The 15,881-nt window shown below is 38.9% G+C and overlaps 1 protein-coding gene across 1 annotated transcript in view; it reads right to left on the reverse strand.

The window, feature by feature from the left end:
• Window positions 1-4,726: 4,726 nt before the first annotated feature.
• The window catches only part of LOC107573176 (cytoglobin-1-like), a 17,528-nt gene continuing 6,373 nt past the window's right edge, over window positions 4,727-15,881 (reverse strand). Inside the window, exons 2-3 of the mRNA XM_016259623.1 lie at window positions 5,979-6,210; window positions 4,727-5,514 (exon numbers count right to left, since the gene is read on the reverse strand). Coding sequence (XP_016115109.1) covers window positions 5,347-5,514; window positions 5,979-6,210 — 400 coding nt within the window. The 3' untranslated portion in view covers window positions 4,727-5,346. The remainder of the gene's footprint in view (window positions 5,515-5,978; window positions 6,211-15,881) is intronic.

Here is a 15,881-nt window from a genome sequence, read left to right on the forward strand (position 1 = left end):
GTGTTGCTAGGAGGTTTTCTAGGGTGTTTGGGGTTGCTAACGGATCGCTAAGGTGATTTCGGTTGATTGGAAGCTGCTAGAGAGTTTTTTGGTTGCAAATAGGTTGCTAGGGTGTTTTAGGTTGTTTGGAAGCTGTTAGAGAGTTGTGGGTGGCTGCCAGAGTGTGGGCTAGGAGGTAGCTAGGATGTTTTGGTTGCTTGGAGGCTGCTAGGGAGTTCTGGATGGCTATCATAGTGTTTTTATGAGGTTGCAATGATTTTTGATTTTTGCAATGATGAGGTTACTAGGAGGTTGCTAGGGTGTTTTGGTAGATTATGTGGCTGGATTAGCGCTAATCTCAGTCAGCGTGAGTCGTGTGGGGGGTCGGAGCTGTCAACACCTGCTGACACAGCAGTTTACCTGATCAGAACTGAACCGAAACACTCGACACAGCCTCAGTGACATGCAGCAAAACCACAGAATACCAGCAACATACCATAATACAGCCTGTGCAGTGCTGCCTGTTTCTAAAGTGTTCTGAGAACTTTCTAGGATGTTATGGATGCCTGCCACAATGTTGCTAGGAGGTTGCTGTGGTGTTTTGGGTTGCTAGGGTGTTTTGGGTGGCTGCCAGAGTGTTATTAGGAAGTTATTAAGAAGGATTTGTTGGGTTACTGGGAGGTCACTAGGGTGTTTTTCTGGCTCTGTTGCTTGGAGGTTTTCTAGGGTGTTTGGGGTTGCTTATGGGTCGCTAGGGTGTTTTAGGTTGCTAGAGAGTTTTGGTCCTAGAGTCCTAGAGTGTTGCTAGGAGATTGCTAGGATGTTTTGGGTTGCTAGGAGGTTGCTAGGGAGTTTTGGGTGGCTGCTAGAGTGTTGCTAGGAGATTGCTAGGATGTTTTGGGTTGCTAGGAGGTTGCTAGGGAGTTTTGGGTGGCTGCTAGAGTGTTGCTAGGAGATTGCTAGGATGTTTTGGGTTGCTTGGAGGTTGCTAGTGTTTTTGGGGGGTTGCTTGGAGGTTTCTAGGGAGTTTTGAGCAGTTGCCAGAGTGTTGGTTGCTATGATGTTTTTGGTTGCAAATAGGTTGCTAGGGTGTTTTAGGTTGTTTGGAAGCTGTTAGAGAGTTGTGGGTGGCTGCCAGAGTGTAAGCTAGGAGGTAGCTAGGATGTTTTGGTTGCTTGGAGGCTGCTAGGGAGTTCTGGATGGCTATCATAGTGTTTTTATGAGGTTGCAATGATTTTGGATTTTTGCAATGATGAGGTTACTAGGAGGTTGCTAGGGTGTTTTGGTGGCTTCCAGAGTGTTGCTAGGAGGTTTTCTAGGGTGTTTGGGGTTGCTAACGGATCGCTAAGGTGATTTCGGTTGATTGGAAGCTGCTAGAGAGTTTTGGGTGGCTACCAGAGTGTTGCTAGGAAGTTGCTATGAGGTTTTGGGTTGTTAGGTGGTTGCTAGTGTTTTTTGGGGGGTTGATAGGTGATTCATAGGGTGTTGTGGGTTGCTAGTTGGCTGCTAGGGAGTTTTGGGTGACTGCCAAAGTGTTGATAGTAGGTTGCTAGAATGTTTTGGGTTGCTAGGTGGTTGCTAGTGTGTTTTAGGTCACTTGAAGGTTACTAAGGAGTTTTGGGTGGCTGCCAGAGTGTTGCTAGAATGTTTTTGAGCAGTTGCCAGAGTGTTGCTAGGATGTTTTCGGTTGCAAGGGTGTTTTAGGTTGTTTGGATGCTTTTAGAGAGTTGTGGGTGGCTGCCAGAGTGTTGCTAGGATGTTTGGGTTGTTAGGAGGTTGCTAGGGTGTTTGGGGTTGCTTCGAGGTTGCTAGGGAGTTTTGAGCAGTTGCCAGAGTGTTGGTTGCTATGATGTTTTTGGTTGCAAATAGGTTGCTAGGGTGTTTTAGGTTGTTTGGAAGCTGTTAGAGAGTTGTGGGTGGCTGCCAGAGTGTAAGCTAGGAGGTAGCTAGGATGTTTTGGTTGCTTGGAGGCTGCTAGGGAGTTCTGGATGGCTATCATAGTGTTTTTATGAGGTTGCAATGATTTTGGATTTTTGCAATGATGAGGTTACTAGGAGGTTGCTAGGGTGTTTTGGTGGCTTCCAGAGTGTTGCTAGGAGGTTTTCTAGGGTGTTTGGGGTTGCTAACGGATCGCTAAGGTGATTTCGGTTGATTGGAAGCTGCTAGAGAGTTTTGGGTGGCTACCAGAGTGTTGCTAGGAAGTTGCTATGAGGTTTTGAGTTGTTAGGTGGTTGCTAGTGTTTTTTGGGGGGGTTGATAGGTGATTCATAGGGTGTTGTGGGTTGCTAGTTGGCTGCTAGGGAGTTTTGGGTGACTGCCAGAGTGTTGATAGTAGGTTGCTATGAGGTTTTGAGTTGTTAGGTGGTTGCTAGTGTTTTTTGGGGGGTTGATAGGTGATTCATAGGGTGTTGTGGGTTACTAGTTGGCTGCTAGGGAGTTTTGGGTGACTGCCAGAGTGTTGATAGTAGGTTGCTAGAATGTTTTGGGTTGCTAGGTGGTTGCTAGTGTGTTTTAGGTTACTTGAAGGTTACTAAGGAGTTCCCAAAACACCCTAGCAACCTCCTGGCAACACTCTGGCAACCACGCAAAACACCCTTGCAACCTCCTGGCAACCCAAAACACAACCTCCTGGCAACAATCTGGCAACCCCCCAAAACACCCTAGCAACCTCCTGGCAACACTCTGGCAACCCCCAAAACACCCTAGCAACCTCCTGGCAACACTCTGGCAACCCCCAAAACACCCTAGCAACCTCCTGGCAACACTCTGGCAACCCCCAAAACACCCTAGCAACCTCCTGGCAACACTCTGGCAACCCCCAAAACACCCTAGCAACCTCCTGGCAACACTCTGCCACCCCCCAAAACCCCCTAGCAACCTCCTGGCAACACTCTGCCAACCACCCAAAACACCCTAGCAACCTCCTGACAACCCAAAACACAACCTCCTGGCAACACTCTGGCAACCCAAAACACCCTAGCAACCTCCTGGCAACACTCTAGCAACCACCAAAAACACCCTAGCAACCTCCTGGCAACACTCTGGCAACCACCCAAAACACCCTTGCAACCTCCTGGCAACCCAAAACACAACCTCCTGGCAACAATCTGGCAACCCCCCAAAACACCCTAGCAACCTCCTGGCAACACTCTGGAAACCCCCCAAACACCCTAGCAACCTCCTGGCAACACTCTGGCAACCCAAAACACCCTAGCAACCTCCTGGCAACCCAAAACACAACCTCCTGGCAACAATCTGGCAACCCCCCCAAACACCCTAGCAACCTCCTGGCAACACTCTGGAAACCCCCAAAACACCCTAGCAACCTCCTGGCAACACTCTGGCAACCACCCAAAACACCCTTGCAACCTCGTAGCAATTCAAAACACAATTGCGACCTCTTGGCACTCTCTGGCAAGCACACTAGCAACCTCCTAGCAACCCAAAACACAATAGCAACCTCCTAACAACACTCTGGCAACCACCCAAAACACCTTAGCAACCTCCTTGGGAACTTAAAACACCCTAGCAATTGCCTAGCAACACTCTGGCAGCCATCCAAAACACCCTAACAACCTCCTAACATCCTAAAATAGCATTGCATCCTCCTAGTAACCTCCTGCCACCCCAAAACACCCTAGCAACCTTCTAGCAACACTCTTTTATCTTTTCAGTTTTAATTAGAGTCATTTTACCACTTCAACTTCTTCCTTTATTTCAGTTTGTTGCCAAGACAACATTTTTCATTTCTCATTTTTGTTTCAGCTTTATTTAAAAAACAAAAAAATATATTTTAATAGATTTAATTTTAGTTAAAAATTACAAACCCCTTTCTCTCTCTCTCTCTCTCTCTCTTTCTTATATGAAAGTTCAGTGTAACATGCTCTTCTTTGATCAGATATGGGAGTTTTAGGAACTGGATTTCTATTGAAAATCCCTGTGGTGGTAAAATGGGGAAAGAATGTGGCGTGTCTGAAGTGCAGTTTCCACTTGAGTCTGTGAGTGATAGGTGGTCAGATCTGTCTGTCTGTCTGTCTGATGCTGCAGGCCGTTTCGACATCTGTGTAAACACACACGCAGAGCTTTAATAATGAGATTTTTCCTGCTGAGTTCCGTTCATATACTCCATTCGTGGTTTCTCTTTCTCTCCTCTCTTTCTCTCTTATCAAGCAGCCCACGATAATAAAGTTTGATCAGGTCAGAGGCTGAATATCTGTAGTTCGCTGTAGATTATCACACACAGACAGACTGCAAGTGAACCCGCTGATAAAACCACTGATTTAATAGAGATTTCATCACGTTCAGCTCACGGTAAACAGTGTTTGTTTCATAACTTTAACATGGTAACCATAGTGTCAGTCAAAATACCATGTTTACTACAGGTAATGTTATTCCTGTGAAAACATAATCAGTTTTTGGGGCATGTTTCCACAAATATATTAATCAGCACAACTGTTACTAACATTAATAATAATCAGAAATGTTTCATATTAGAATGATTTCTGAAGGATCATGTGACACGATGCTGAAAATACAGCTTTGATCACAGCAATAAATTACACTTTAACAAGCATTCACATAGAAAACAGTTGTTTTAAATCATAATATTTCACTGTTTTTACTGTATTTTTGATTAAATAAATGCAATTTTAGTGAACAGAAGAGACTTCTTTCAAAAACAAACAAACAAAAAATATCTAAATATATGTACAATATTGTGGTCTATAAAAAAGTGCAAGACTCAGAGTTCATTTCTTTAATGCTTCAGAGTTTATTTCTGAATCAGTGATTATTTTACATGTACAAAACATTGGAATAAGTACAAAAAGAAATCAGTTTAGCTGCTTTAGTAGCACAGAACAGTCCTTTATACTCATCTTGCTCACAGCACGCAGGGGAAGCGACTGGTACAAAAGCACTCATCTGTTTCGAAAACATCCGCTTCGGATGAACTGGATATTTATCTAAAGCTCCAGCAGAGACCCGAATGTTTCATCACAAATGCACATTTTTGTATCTGATGGAGGTCGTGTTTGTGTACGGGCCCATGAATTATCTGGAGTATGTGTAAATATTTAATGGGAGATGGACTGGAGAGAGCTTGCGATTTCTACACTGATTTATAAGTGTGTTTATTATCTGAGCTGAATAACAGTTGCTAGGGATCTGACATCGATAAAGTCCAGATAAAATATCATGTAGGGTCCATCAACATTTATAAAACATCGTCTGGTATGAGCTCATTTTCTCATTTTACAACAACACATCTTTATTTTCTACTACTTTTTTTCTTTCACTTATAGAAATGAATTCAATATACACGACATCTTTGGTTTGATTCATATAATTATGCATCTATTCTCTCCTTCACTTTGCAGAGTTTTTGATGGATTCCCAGCCGACTTCAGCGTAGACTTTGTTCATCTGCCAGTACAGGACGCCCAGGAGTTTAGACCACGCACTCTGCACCGACACTGGACTGAAGCATTGTGGGAAAGCTTCCACCAGCACCTCCAGAATCACTCCAGCCAGAATCTGCAGTAAGACATTAATGCTTTTATTCAGCAAGGACGCATTAAAGTGACAGTAAAGACATTTATAATCTTAAAAAAGATTTCTATTTCAGATCAATGCTGTCCTTTTGAACTTTCTATTCATCTGTGAATCCTGAAAAATGTAATGTATCCCAGTTTCCACAAAAATATGAAGCAGCACAACTGTTTTCAACATTGATAATAATCAGGAATGTTTCATATTATACTGATTTCTGAAGGATCATGTGACACTGAAGACTGGAGTAATGATGCTGAAAAATCAGCTTTGACTCACAGAAATAAATTACATTCATACAGAAAACAGTTACATTAAATTGTCAAATTATTTCACAATATTACTGTTTTACTGTATTTTTTGATCAAATAAGTGCAGGCTTGGTGTGCAGAAGAGACTTCTTTAAAAAAAAAAAAAGTACTTTGTAACCGTTTGTTCCTCATACTCACTTTGAAGTAAACCGGATCCACTTTGTGTTTGAGCGCGTGTGATTTACCCATCTGCTGGAAGGTGGTGTTGAGTTTGTCTCCGTCGCGCAGGTTTTCCACCAGCGTGTTGAGGGTGGTCATGACCCGCAGGGCGTGTTTCTTCAGCTGGATGCTTTGCTTCATCTCCTCGGGATCCTGCATGTCACGGAATTGATCGAAGTACTGCTTCGCCGATGGGAAGTTTGAGAAAAACCTGGAGAAACAGACATTTCGTTATTTTCAAAACAATAAAAACCAAATCTGATGTTTCTTCATCAGATTTGGAGAAATGTAGCATTGCATCACTTTATCAGCAATGGAAGCTCTGCAGTGAATGGGTGCCGTCAGAATGAGAGTCCTAACAGCTGATAAAAACATCACAATAATCCACACCACTCCAGTCCTTCAGTTAATGTCTTGTGAAGAGAAAAGCTGCATGTTTATTAGAAACAAATCCATCATTAAGATGTTTTTAACTTCAAACTGTTGCTTCCATCTTAAATACAAGTCCATAATCCATATAATAAAGTTCATCCCCTGTTGTATCTCCCATCAAAATCCAGCCACATATTTGTTTTTGGACTGTTTTTGGTGCTTGATATGTGCAGATTTTTCTCCTGATCCAGACCAGACGACATTTTGACTGGAGGAAGCGTTATTATGGATTATGGACTCTATATTTTAGCCAGAAGCAACAGTTTGATGTTATAAACATCTTAAAGATGGATTTGTTTCTAATAAACACGCAGCTTTTCTCTTCACAAGACATTAACTGATGGACTGGAGTGGTGTGGATTACTGTGCTGTTTTTATCAGCTGTTTGGACTCTCAATCTGACGGCACCCATTCACTGCAGAGCATCCATTGCTGAGAAAGTGATGCAATGCTACATTTCTCCAAATCTGATGAAGAAACAAACTCATCTACATCTTGGATGACCTGAGAGTGAGTACATTTTGAGCAAATTTAAATTTTTGTGTGGACTATTTCTTCAAAGCCAAATCACTTTTTTTTTCTGTGAAACACAAACGGTGATATTTTGAGGCATGGACTCCAAATATTATTTGGTTCCCAATATTTGTCCAAAAATCATACAGGTTTGGAATGACATGATGCTAAAAAAAAGATTTTGGGGTGAAATATCCAGTTTAGAGAACCCAACAGAACATAACATGAAAATGTCCTGTTGAATTGTTGCACTGAAATATGATTGTTTTTGTGATGTTAAATTCATTTTTACAGACATGCACAAATGAGCAGCACACAGAAGCATTATGAATTGGACTGGAACAGAAGATCCTCGTCATCACATGATCAGAGTAAAGTTACAAATCTTCATTCATGTATGATTGTTTATAATACATTGTAGTAGGTAGTGGATGATTAGGTTCCAGATTGAACCTGCAAACTTCCTCTTTAAATAGGAAACACATAATAGCAGCGCTGTGTAACTATTTCATGAGGATCCTAAAGATAAACATGTGAAAGTGAGTAGTGGTGTGTGTGTGTTCGCATGTGTGAGAAAGTGTATCTCAGCCCAGCTGGACAGATAAGCGTTCCTGAGATAACACTAATCTAATGTTTAACCAGCATTGCTGAAATTCTGCTCCGCTTACAACCAATGCTGCAATAAAACTCAGGGAAAATCTTTTTAAACTCAGCTTTGCGATAAAAATGACCTAGAAGCAGTTAAAGGCATGTTGAGCACGTTGAACCCTGTAGTGTGTGTGTGTGTGTGTGTGTGTGTGTGTGTGTGTGAATATATACATACATATATGTATAATTATTTCTAATTGTGTTTTAATTGAACAACAACAAAAAAGGTAAAACTATGTGAAAGGGGCTGCTGTTGTGGGTGGTTGCCAGGGTGTTGATATGCGGTTACTGAGGTGTTCCTATTGGTTGTTTGCACGTTGGGATGCGGTTGCTATGGTAAACATGAACTGTTGCATAGATTCGAGAGTTGCTGCAATAAATAGCTCTATATATGAACTAAATTCATAATTCAGCTGCATCGGTGCTATTTTCAGTGTTGCTGTAAATGAGCTCTGCTCTGAACGCAACTGTATGTGTTTGCTCTGATGCAACAGTTCAGATGATGTTCATTTGAATAATTTATAGTCTCGGATAATTTATTTTTGTCTCCAGGCCCCAAACATGATGACTTATTTTTCTGATAATAGGCTGATCGTAAATTTAAAGATGTCCTGAGGGAGCAGGTTTCACCAGCGAGTGTTTGTTACGTGTTTTGGTACATCTCGTCCTTTTAAACACACACATTGCTGTTTCATCTTGTCTGCACATTCCTTCAATTTCCTTTAAAGCATTTAAAATTTTCATAATAAAACCTGACGCTTGCAGCGAATCACACGTCTGAAATCCCTGTTACTAATGAAAGTGGTTGAATTGTGGTTTGATACCAATCATCCTTGAAGGTTTTTGGGTTAAATCATGCTGCTGGATGAAAGGTTGGCTAGAGGTTTGATGGGAAGAGAACAGACATGTCAATCCTGGTTAGTGGCTGTTAGACTACATACAGCAGAAGTGGAGTGGACTAGTTTACGCTAAATTATTTCATGGGAGAATCTGTTCAAGTTTCAGAACAAAAGAATGCTTAAATGAAGAAACTGATTTTAATTATGGGTTGAACAAACTTTTAAAGTGCATAATTATTATTCTGGTCATATTTTTTTTCATGCACATTTACCAATTCCAAACCACATCAATCTAAATAACTACTATTCGTGTAGTCTTTAATCATTTATAAATTATATATAATTGTCCAAGAAGGATGGAATTGAAAAACGCCTTATTTTCAGGTGTGCATAATTAAGCAGGTTTTCTTTTACAGTTCAAATGAGCCAAAAAGAGATTTAACTCAGACGGAAAAGTCCAAAATTATTAAATGCCCATGAGAAGGATTCAATACAAATGCAATACTAGAAATGGCAAAGTTAAGGCATGAGCACTGGAAAGCGAAATGCTCATTGGGTCAGCAGGGTCAGAAAAACACTGGTGGAGAAGAAAAGACACATTAACTGCAAAACAATGAAGATTTAGGTGTAAAACCATTAGGAACCATTTAGTCTCCAGAAGTGCAATGCGTCAGGTTCCCAAGGACTTAGGTTAGGTAAAGAATCCTAAAAACTGACCCCTGCTAAATAAGAATAACATGCTGAAGTGTTGTGAAATACACAAAGACTGATTTTTATAGGCTTTTATAGACTGAGAGTGACCCTTGAAGGACCAGCAGCACATCCTCTTGTAGCACTCTTTCAAGAATTTATCTTCAGGAATGTGGCAGTAAATTTTGGAAGGTCATTTCTGGTCCATCTCGACAAGACAGACTTTTCAGGATAGGAGCTGGGCTAAAAATGAGCTCCCAAAACTTGCTGGCAGATTCCTGAAGATACATTCTTGAAAGAATTATGCACACCTGAATATAAGGCGTCTTTCACTTCCATCCTTCATAAACAATTATATATCATTTATAAATTGCACTTCTGGAAAACGGTGGAACTGGAGACTAAATGGTTCCTAATGGTTTTACACCTAAATCTTCATTCTTTTGCAGTTAATGTGTCTTTTCTTCTCCACCAGTGTTTTTCTGACCCTGCTGACCCAATGAGCATTTCGCTTTCCAATGCTCATGCCTTAACTTTGCCATTTCTAGTATTGCATTTGTATTGAATCCTTCTCATGGGCATTTAATAATTTTGGACTTTTCAGTCTGAGTTAAATCTCTTTTTGGCTCATTTGAACTGTAAAAGAAAACCTGCTTAATTATGCACACCTGAAAATAAGGCGTTTTTCAATTCCATCCTTCTTGGACAATTTTATATAATTTATAAATGATTAAAGACAAAATGAATAGTGGTTATTTAGATTGATGTGGTTTGGAATTGGTAAAATGTGCTTGGAAAAAAAGGTTGGAATATCAACTTGCATAATAATTATGCATGGAAAGTATATATATATAGATATGTAGAGTATATATATATATATATATATATATATATATATATATATATATATACTCACACACACACACACACACACACACACACAAATACACAAGCGAAATGTTTTACTAAGACAGTAAATATGCACAATAATAATTTACTTTATTGTTATTCATATTATTTCTTACCATGCATCCTAAATGATTTTATAAGAATAAATAAAAAATATATTACATTTTACAAAATAAATAAAAATACATAAAACATTTTATTTAGAATAAATTTATTGAATTATGAAAAGTGAGTGTTTCATGTTTAAATGAAGTCAGATTGTTGGAAAAAAATTAGAGGCTTATTATAATATTTTAATGAAAGATTATGAAGACAACCCTTTTAAAGATTAATCTGAGTTGATTTGATTTCATGTTGCTTTCAGAATTAAGCCTATTGCATGTAATTTGCTTGAAATTGTAAGAAATTAAATCCTGTTATATTATGATTATTAATTCGTAATTTTGCACTTTTTGTGTTTCTACAGCCGTGTCTCAAGCGTTCAGCACCAGAGCGGCTCTGATGTTGATCCTACGAGCCCCTTGGGCTCCTTCACAAGTATTTCACCTCTCAGAACTGAACCGTGAGTCAAACCGCTCACGCAACAGGAAGATCCGTCCCATGAAACAGAGACAGAATCTAGTAAATGCGCAGAGAAGAGACGTGTGCTCACATGTCCAAATCAAACGGGAGATAAAGAGAGACTGTCTCCTCTGTCATCTGAATGTGTCAAAACTCATGTCTAAGTGCTCGAGCTCTTAACCCGACTCCAGCTTCATGTGTCAGCGGCTGGAGGACGAACAAAGGCAGTTCAAATCCCCTGGGAACGTGAAAACAATCATGGGGATAATAAACAGAGCGCATAGATGAGCTGTTAAGAAGACACTTTGAGTCCTTATGTATGCAATAAGACAGCCGCTTGTGGCCCAGCTATTTCTATTTAGCTTTATTCCATTTTAGTCATTTTTATAAGGCAACCTTTATAATTTTTAAGCTTTTCATCTAATAGTTCTATTTTATTTCAGCTTTATTTGAATGAACAAAAATTATTTTTAATAGTTTTCGTTAACAATTACCAGTGTTGGGGAAAGTTACTTTTAAAAGTAATGCATTACAATATTGTGTTACTCCATAAAAAAGTAACTAATTACGTTACTTAATTACTTTTTATGGAAAGTAATGCATTGTTACTTTTGCGTTACTTTTTAAATCTGGACAGGGCTTGCTTGTTCATTTTTAAAATAAAAAAGTTCTATTTTTGGCAAATATAAAAGCCTTTTCACACCAAAGATAAAATGAATAAGCCTCAGGCTGAAGGGAAAGTACATTTATGGTAGAATACAGAAGAAGACATTTCAACACACTTCAGCAATTAAAAAAAAGACACACATGTTTGTCTAGAGTAATTTGTGCTTATTGGTACAGCTGAACTGGATCATCGAAGGTCAGAAGCAAAGACATTGGTTAATAGAATGAGATTAAATACAAAAATGATATTTGTGTTGTTTAACATTTAATTATTGCATATTCTGAGTTGCATTCTTTTTATTCATTTTGAGGAATACTGAATCTGTGGGGGGGGGGGGGTTGTGAGTGAGATGAATTAATGCATATTCATATTTATACTACAGTAACATCTTCTGATTTCTCTCAACATGGGGACAGGAGAGCTGTCAGTCAATAAATTGGAAAAAAAAAGTAACTTGCGTTACTTATTTGAAAAAGTAACTCAGATATTCTCTTGTAAATTAAAAAGTAATGCGTTACTTTAATAGTTACTTGAAAAAAGTAATCTGATTACGTAACTTGCATTACTTGTAATGTGTTACCCCCAACACTGACAATAACAACACTGTTTGGAACAATATGACGTGAGTAAAGGCCTGCTCACACCTAAAATGTGCATATACAAAATATCACTTCTATCTATAAACACAAAGTTTCAATAATCATTGTAACTTTAAGAGAATGGCAGCATCCACACGACATCTATAATGACAACAACACAGAGAAAATATATCGTTGAAATCACTTTCAGAGTGTTTTATTTTTTCTCTCCAGTTGATGAACAGTAAAAACATTATTGTCCGCTGGTGTAGCCACTAATATATAATTATCATTATAGTTATCGGTATAGTTAGTTATGTTGATGTAGACGCTAAAATATTTATTGCTGTAGTTATCATCCACTGGTGTGGATGCTAATATAGTTATAGTCACGGTGGCAAAGAGAATATCGAGGGACCAAATTGTTATTTTTATTAACAGTTGTATAGACATTTTGATGGTTTGGTTGTTTCTTTTTTGGCTTTTGACTTCAATTGTCTCGCCCTTCACTCGCTCTCCGTTGTCTCTCACTTTGTTCGTTGCTGCTCTCTTCTTGTGCACACTTCACGACTGAGCTGATTTTGTCTTTTGCAACTACTTCTTGGTTGCAGTCTGGTGCTTTTTATTTTATCACCAACTAGTCACAGCCATGAAAGCGTGTCTTGTAGAGCTTCAGTGTGTGCTTGGGTTTGATTAAAACGTAGAGAAAAATGGATGATAAAATCTGATTTAATCCACTGACCTGCTAAATTAAAGCATCACAGAGAGAAATATAGTCTCCTGTGAACGTCCTGCATGTCCCCTCTGAGAAATAAATCTAATTTCACGAGCTGAAAGAGTTTAATTATGAATCTTTTCTGCAGCCCTTCAGATGTGATCGTCAGAGAAGATGTGAGCTGCTATCTTTAGAGAGAAATTACTGCTGCAAACATCCATCACATTCCTCAAGCGTTGTGCAAGGTCAGGAATGAAGAAATATGAGCTCATGTGAGGCTTTCAGGTGGAAAAACTTCATGCTGCGTCAATGACTCGCTCAAATTAACCAGATTCCTGACCATCAGAAGAACAGCAAGACATCCTCTACTTTAACAATGATGGACGAGTGCTGTAATAATGCTGCGTTCAAGTCCTCCTGGGACGTTCGTACTTACGAGTTGACAAGTCGTAATTACGACATCAGGTGCGTTCAAGTCAGTTTAGTCGGCACAAGATGGCGGTGTACCTTCTTTTAATAAATTACAAGAAAATACAACAGGGTCTGCATTTTTTTACTTGGATTTCAGCTGCGTAACAAGAACATGACCAATTTAAGTTTATAGGACAACTAAACTATCAATTTAAACAAAAATTTACTGTCAGCTACAGACGTTGCATCCATTGATTCCACCATGTTTCTCATTGACACGCCCCCAACTCGGAAGCTCGGGGCTTAAAGAAACTTTTGAGTTTCCCACTCGTAATAACGACTTTATGGTGGCGTTCATGTGTGTTCAACTCGTAAATACGATCTATCCGACATGACTTTAACGCACCATACGATACAAACATTATAAGCAAAAATTGCATCAAATGATAATTTTATAAAACTTTTTTTTTTTGCACTAGTAGATCTAGTGATGTCATGCAAGTTAATAGGTTTTATAATATATTGATTCAGTTTAATCGAATGCACTTTCTTTCATTTAAAGTGCCCCTATTATGAGTTATGAAAGGTTCATATTTTGGTTTTGGGAGTCCCCAACAACAGGTTGACATGCATGCAAGGTCAGAAAACACTTTCATTGTCATATAATTTGCATTTATTTTTACCTTACTTGCTCAATGACTCCCAAACGATTTGCTCAAGGATTAATTTTTTCCAAACCCCTCCCTTGCGTGACGCTAATCTGCGGTGATTGGTCCGATTGGTCTCATTGTCATTGCATCACACCTGTAATGCCTGATAAAGCAGCGTTTGTGAGGGCTGCTTTGTGTGCAGCGTTACCGGGGAAACCGCTATTTTTACTGCTCCAAAAGCGGCACCTAGTGGTAAAGAATGAATTTGCATTTTCATTCAGACCAATGCGAAAAGACCAACAAGTGGGCGGGCAATATGCTAATGTTTCATGTTGACATCAACATGAAACGGCTTGGGATTGGTTTTAAAAACGACTCGTTTCAATGATTCAGAGTCGACTCTTTCTTTCGAGAGACAATAACATTATACACGGTGCACTTTCAGATTTAAAACTTTACAGGATGTTTTCATTCACTTAGAGCTGTGTTACACACCGCATGAAAGGTCATTTTGAAAAATCCATAATAGGGGCACTTTAATGTTCTTGATTTATTTCTCCAAGCTGTATTATATACATAGGCTACTCTTTATAATCTTTTATGGTTATGCCAGTAGATCTATAAAAGAGATACAGTTGGCAGTGAAGTAAATCGAGTCAGTTTGTGATTTCTGTGAACTGTTTTCTGAAAGAATCACAGACTATCCTGACTCAAGAGCTTCAGTTTCAGATATCTGGCCTGAATTCTCTTTGATTTACTCATTTTATAAACTCTGCGTGTCTCTTTTTCCTCACAAATGCATGTTCATTCACTTAACTCTCTGCATTTGATCATGTTTTAATCGAGTAATGGCCTGTGATTCCTGATTCGTTAGTATCTGAGATTTGTACTGACACACTGAGAAACTTTACTGCAGTATTAATAATAACAGATGAATTTGCCGCTAAATGACACATACAAACAAAACAAACGGTGGCTGGTCACTTTACATGTCAGTCAGATGGTTTAAGTGGGTAATCAGACTTTATAGTGTGTATTAATATTTTGATTTAGCTTTAATTTGATGTTTTTAGGTTTCTATTTAATTTGAGTAATTTTGTTGTACGCTTTTGTCATTTTTATTAGTTTTTTTTTAATATTTCAATTCAGCTTTATCTTTAATTTGGGCGATTTTAATACTTCCTCTTATTTCAGCTAGTTGCCAAGGCAACATTTCTCAATTTAATTCAAGTTTTTCATTGAATATTTATGTTTATTTAAGTTATTTAGCTTATATTAGTGTCCATTTGAATTAATGAAAACATTAACTGAAAAATTGGGGGAGAAAATTTAAAGTTAATTGAAATAAGTTTTAGTTATCAATAACAACACTGCTATGTCCTAGATTTATCTAGGTATCTAAATCAGGGCATACCAGTGCAAATGTCGAGGAGTTTTTGCAGCACAGAAGATCACGAGTGTGAAAGAAGCATGAGAAGTTTCTGCACTAAAGCTGTCGTCTCTGAAACCATAAAGAGCAGCTGGAGATCCCAACATGCTTTCAAGGTCCGTATGTTCACCAAATCCCAGTAGTCACACCTCAGCTCTACCCACAATCCTCCTGCACCCAATTTAACAACTTTTTCCATACAATAGGATACCAATCTTTGGCCACATAAGCAGCGCCAGTGGGATTAGTTTTCACATCTTTCATGTGAAGTCACCATAGAGCGTGGGTCCTCCTGGATTTGGACGTAGACTAGTGTATGTTTTTATCACATACACTGTGATGATGGTTCACGACTCGCTTCATGAAGGGATCGAACCAGCAACCAGATGGCCAGCCCTGAACAACACTTGTGGACATCACCAAGGAAAACATCTTGATGAAGTAAACACTGTCTATGTACAAATGCTGAAAAGTTTGTGTGCGAGTTTAGAAAGAGAAATATCAGCGGCTCAGTATGAAAATAATAGAGATTGATGGAAATTCCCCACCATGATAGAAACAAGGGTTTCTTTATTTGCATAATTAAACTCTTTCATTGGATCTCCAGAAACCCCTAGTGCAATTGTGATTAATACTACCCGTGTTTATTTAAGTCTAATTGTGGGAATACTGTAGTACTTGGAAATATTGCAGACTACTGAATGAATGCCATTTGCAATGCAATGTCAAAGAATACCAAGATATTAAAACGCACGCACACACACACACACACACACACACACACACACACACACACTCACACACACGGTATTCTCATGGTACATCTCCAAATAACAAACA

This window comes from Sinocyclocheilus grahami, unplaced genomic scaffold (assembly GCF_001515645.1).
Source record: "Sinocyclocheilus grahami isolate Dianchi unplaced genomic scaffold, SAMN03320097.WGS_v1.1 scaffold1884.1, whole genome shotgun sequence".
NCBI lineage: Eukaryota > Metazoa > Chordata > Actinopteri > Cypriniformes > Cyprinidae > Sinocyclocheilus > Sinocyclocheilus grahami.